We start from the raw sequence: 6000 nt of genomic DNA, 5'->3' as shown, positions 1-6000 counted from the left end.
TTAATAGAGGTGACAAACATAAACATAGATATCTTAACACAATACAATCGGTCTAAAGCATCCACATCTGTGAAGAAAAGATCCACTGAAAACAGGTGATTGTATAATAGAGGTGACCACTGTAAACATGGATATCCACCTTTGGAAAGTAAGAGAAGTATCCACTGAGGACCGATGACTGATTAATTAAGTGTTCTTTAAAGCAGGTTTGACTTCACTATTGAACAGTTTTTCATTTTTTTTGTTATTCATATTGCTTTTTAAAATGTAGCCTAGTTTAAACCAAATCACACACAAGAAAAACAACAGAATCAAATTCTAATATTAGATTTCATTTGACGCTTTGCTTAATTTTCTTAACAAATGAGATCTTGTTGGACTGAGTGCTAAATCTTTTTAAGTAAGATCGTATTGGACAATTGTACTGCAGCTTTTTAAGTGAGCTTTTATTGAATATCATGACAATTATAAAATAAAAGTTTTTCAGAGTCTTCTTTATAATATTATGTATACAAGTAAAACAACAAGTAATAACAGTTATAAGAAAATTATGCATACGGGACATACAACATGGTGACAGCAACTAGAATTTAGTAGGTACATGTGGGTAAGATATAATGCAAAAAAATTCATTTCAAGCTAAATATACTGCATTCATAAAATGTATTTGAGCTGAAAAATAAAAAAATGAATAAAACAAAATACCAAGATGTTATTACATATCAAACATAACACACAGAACTCATACATATGCATAATTTTCAAGAATAATGACAGTATGTTAAATTAATTTATCACAGAACCTAAGCATTACAATGAATCTCTTAGTGTTTTTATGCTAATAGATGCCTTTTTCTTATAAGTTTTAAAGTTGGTACATTTGTATGGGAGGTCATTTCAGACCCGTCTCTTTAAAGAGTACTGGGAATTCTACCAAAATATACATCCAGATTTGAAACTGATCTAGCAGGGTATGAAAGAACAAGACAATGTAATGTGAATTGGCCTTTTAAGTGTCTGGAAGCCAAGCCATGTATGATCTTCCACATTAAATAGTGAAGTGTCTGGGAGAGAAGCCATGTATGCCATTATATTCTTATACTAATACATGTAGATACATTTTTCTTATAAGTTTTAATGTTGGCAGTGATCTGTACATCTGTGTGGCAGGTCATTCCCGACCCTTCACTCTTGTCGCTTGAGAGATTATTGTGATTTCTAACAATACATACATTCAGATCTAGTAGGGTGTAAAATAACCAGAACATTTAATGTGAATTGGTCCATTATATGTCTAGGAGCCAAGTCATGCATGGTATTCCACTTCAATGAGTAAAGTGTATGGAAGCCAAGTCATGCATGACATTCTACATTAATTAGTAAAGTGTCTGGGAGCCAAGTCATGCATTACATTCCACATTAATTACTAAAGTGTCTGGAAGCCAAGTCATGCATGACATTCCACTTCAGTGAGTAAAGTGTCTGGGAGCCAAGTCATGCATGACATTCCACATTAATTAGTAAAGTGTCTGGAAGCCAAGTCATGCATGACATTCCACATTAGTTAATAAAGTGTCTGGAAGCTAAGTCATGCATGACATTCCAAAATAAGCAGACTGTTGTAGTTAATTTTGTTCAGAATGGAATATTTAGATTTGATGCTAGAACAACAATGAGAATGAGCTTTATCCAATTTTTTCCAAATACATTTAACTCATTAACCCCTAGAGATTTTGTCATTTTCGCCTGAAATTTGAGTAGGAAAAACATTTTGAAAGCTATTTCTGAATACATCCTAATAAATTGACTTCCCACAGAAGGGTAAAAGTTGGAGTTCTTTGTTGTTGTTTTTGTTTGCTTAATGAATCCATCATTTTCATATCAGGATGACTCTTTATTAAAAATGCTCACCTTATCCTACTTTTTGCAAAGTTTCACCTGTCTGTGTGCAGAACAGTCTGCCTTAGATCTTGGGCCCAAAAGTCTAAAATCAGGACACAAAGTCCAATTCCAACAACAGGCAATGTTTTGGTGTATAAATCTTGTCTCTGATAAGTACATTTTTTACTCTATATTTTGTAATGCAAGTAGAAAGTCCAGATTATTTGGTATCATTGTAGAGCTACATCTGCCTGCCTTTCTATAATACCACCCACTTTAGTGTACCATACACGACCCTGACTCTACAGAGCTCAGCAGTAGGCTACTACCTTCTGCAACATAAATGCGGTGCCAGGGTTTAATGAGTTATGGATGAAAGAAAAGGAATATTTAAAAATCCCTTTTAGATTTATTTAATTTGCTAATTTCTTTATGTATTGTTTGTTGGAAAGTTAAATTTTAGTCTAAAATAAGACTTAATTAGTCACAGTTCTCAACTTTTGATTTGGTCAACATTGTTCAGGTTAAGAGATGTGTTTTTGCCAGGTGTGTCAGTGTCAGGTGTGTTAGTGCCAGGTGTTTTAGCGTCAGGTGTGTTAGTGCCAGGTGTGATAGTGGCAGGAAGATTTGCTTCTTTTATTGTACCAATAATACTGGTCTTGCCTTTTTTGCAGTAACCCTAAATGTTGATGGTATTAAAATTTTACATCATAACTGTTATCAAGCAAAAAGGTGTTTGGGGATTAGGGAACTAATTAACCCCTGGAACTTTTTGTCATTTTCGCCTGAAATTCGAATAGGAAACATATTTTGAAAGCTATTTCTGAGTACATCCTAATAGATCAATGTCCAACAGATTTTCCTTTAGACTAATACTTAGTTGTGTTAGAACCATCTCATGCATGAGTAGAAGGATAATGTTGGACTACTTTTTTGGTTTTTTGTGCTTAATGGACCCATCATTTTCATATTGAGACCACTCTTTATTCCAAATGCCCACCATATCCCACTTTTTGCGAAGGTTCACCTGTCTGTGTCCAGTTGAGAATGGTCTGCCTCAGATCTGAGAACAAAAATCTAAAATCTGGACACAAAATCGGATTTTGACGAAGGGTGAATTTTGGGTAAAAGAAAAACAGGTCCAAAAAATTATGTTTTTCCTTCTGTATTTTTGTAGTGCAACTAGAACTTTAAGATTATTTAGTATCATTGTAGGGCTACATCTGCCTACCTTTCTATAATACCACCCACTTTAGTGTATCATGCATGACCTTGATGTTACAGAGCTTGGCAGTAGGCTAATACCTTCTGCAACGTAATCGTGGCATCAGGGTTTAATGAGTTAAGGATGAAAGAAGAGGAATATTTAAAAAATCCCTTTTAGATTTATTTAATTTCCTAATTACTTTATGTAATGTTTGTTGGAAAATTAAATTTTATTCTAAATGAACACATAAGTAGTCACATTTCTCAATTCTTGATTTGGTCAACATTGTTCAGGTTAAGAGATGTGTTTGGGCCAGGTGTGTCAGTGTCAGGTGTGTTAGTGCCAGGTGTGTTAGTGTCAGGTGTGTTAGTGCCAGGTGTGTCAGTGTCAGGTGTGTTAGTGTCAGGTGTGTTAGTGCCAGGTGTGTTAGTGTCAGGTGTGTAAGTGCCAGGTGTGTTAGTGTCAGGTGTGTTAGTGCCAGGTGTGATAGTGGCAGGAAGATTTGCTTCTTTCATTGTAGCAATAGCATTGGTCTTGCCATTGTAGAGACTTTGTTTGTTTGCATTCAAAATTAGTAAGGTCAAACATCAGATATGCCTTAATTTTGTCATTATGTGAATTTAGTTCCTAGCACATAGCATTATGATATTTAAAACTACATATTCAAAATGTGCAGTTAAAGATAAGGCAGACTTTGTATTAAAGTGGAGCATTCCAAGTAGTCACCTGTCTTTTTTTGCAGTAACCCTAAATGTAGATGGTATTAAAATTTGCATCATAACTGTTATCAAGTAAAAAGATGGGTGGGGATTAGGGAACCTTCTAGCAAGTTTGATGATGCACTCTCCATTTTCTTGCTTACATTTGTATAAATTGTTTTGTTCCTTCTACTCCATTAAAGGGAAAGGGACTGGAAATAACTATTAGGTAACTCTTTTTGTTGTCTTATCTCTATCTACCCCTACTTTTCTACAAAGGTGAAATTTTATCATACACACTCTGTTCTGTGTTTCCTTTATTCAGTTCCTCATAAATTGGTTTTACAGTCTGTTGGTTCATTTCAGTATTTGAATATGGATGCATTTCTTCATCTGTCTTCCCTGTGCTGAAGAAATAATAAAGCATGCATCAGTAAAGTTAGAAATTGAAGATACAAATGATTGTACATTTCATATTCATATTTTAATTAGATTACATTATATTTTGAAATTCTATTTGAAACTGTCATGTGAACATATATAGCTTATACTAATTTGAAATGCAAGGTTGCAATGACGTTGTAACAAAAAATGTCAATATCTTCCTGTAATAAACAGCAAGTAATGTTACTAATTGACCTTGAAATATCTTTTAAACCTTGAATCTTATATAACACATTAGTATCATATAAAAAAATCCATTGGTTTATAATGCATCATTTCAAGCATTCTAGAATTACAGACAATGGTTTCCCATGAAAATATCCTATGTTGTCAATTAGTTTAATATTGGATATTTAATACTGTGTTAATTAGTTTAACATTGGAATTTAATACTGTGTTAATTAGTTTAACATTGGATATTTAATATTATGTTAATTACTTTAAAATTTAATAATTAATACTGTGTAAATTAGTTTAACATTGCATATTTAATACTGTGTCAATTAGTTTAACATTGCATACTTAATACTGTGTGAATTAGTATAACATTGGATATTTACTACTTTGTAAATTAGTTTAACATTGGATATTTAATACTTTGTTAATTAGTTCAACTTTGGATATTAAATAATGTGTCAGTCTGACATTATATTTTTAACCCTGGTAGTGCTGTAATATTTTGTTTGACCTTGACACCAGTGCTGATTTGTTTCTAACTGCCATATCTGTGCATGCTGAATTGTTCCTGAACAATTTTTCAGATTTTTATGGCCCAACAATTATTTATAAAACAGATTTCAATTAAATGGTACAAAGTGATGCATGCAGATTTCTAACACAAAAAAATCTGCAAAACTGATGTTTGTTCATGGTTACCATAGCTACCAAATATAGGAAAAAGGGTGAAAAATGAATTTTTTGACAAAACAAAATAGAATATGGTGTATACTTCAAATATATTTAATCAGAATGTGATCATGCGAGTTAATATTTTTCTACATATCATATATTCTCAGTTAATTACTTTTTTATTAGTTTGCTAAATTGAAACTTTACATTTCAGTATGTTACAATATTTAGATGATGCAAAATTTATGTTCTTATTATTTTAAACAATTTCTCCATATAAAATATACTTATATTTGCTGATAGTTCATTGATAAGGAACCAATAATAATCAAACTGAAAATAATAAATAAGTTTACATTTAATTTGGGTGCCATATCAACCAAAAGGTAATGTTAGTGTTTAAAGGGTTTAAAGGACTTTTTAAAATAATATTGTTGGCAGAATATTTTATCCAACTAAATACAACATTCATTTTTCAAAGAACTCAATGATATCAAGCTGTTTTAATTATGAAAGTAAAATACTAATTACCATAATGTAGAACAATTACATCGGTCATATTTTATGGTGAAGAGAATCAATTTTAGGCTTTTTTTAGTCTCATACTACATAAACTGTTATTTTTGCTAGCATCATTACTAAATCATATGTACGTCTTAACTTTACTAACTGAATGCATTTAAATATTATGGGCTATGTTATGTCTTTGATTTCATTAATGGCTTTTATAATTAATGCATTCTTTAATTTATGACAGTACATATAGTTTTAGAATAATTTTCTTTACAGCTCAAGTTGTTTTAAAATCTTGTTTTTAACACCTCTTCCAATGTTTACCTAGTTTGATCACAACTGTTAATGGCCTACCAAATACACATATTTAATTATTTAACATTCTAGTATCCCATCTGAATGATTTTT

The 6000-nt window shown here is 31.7% G+C and overlaps 1 protein-coding gene across 1 annotated transcript in view; it reads right to left on the bottom strand.

Annotated features, from left to right (window-relative positions):
- Nucleotides 1-311: 311 nt before the first annotated feature.
- Nucleotides 312-6000, bottom strand: part of LOC149773276 (uncharacterized) — a 90100-nt gene continuing 84411 nt past the window's right edge. The window contains exon 12 of the mRNA XM_089946520.1: nucleotides 312-4193. Within this exon, the coding sequence (XP_089802646.1) occupies nucleotides 4058-4193 (136 nt within the window). The 3' untranslated portion in view covers nucleotides 312-4057. The remainder of the gene's footprint in view (nucleotides 4194-6000) is intronic.

Source organism: Sinohyriopsis cumingii, unplaced genomic scaffold, assembly GCF_028554795.1.
Source record: "Sinohyriopsis cumingii isolate HCF-2022 unplaced genomic scaffold, ASM2855479v2 utg000695l, whole genome shotgun sequence".
Taxonomy (NCBI): Eukaryota; Metazoa; Mollusca; class Bivalvia; order Unionida; family Unionidae; genus Sinohyriopsis; species Sinohyriopsis cumingii.
The sequence above is the reverse complement of the archived record's forward strand: the minus strand, read 5'-3'. Positions and strand labels throughout refer to the sequence as shown.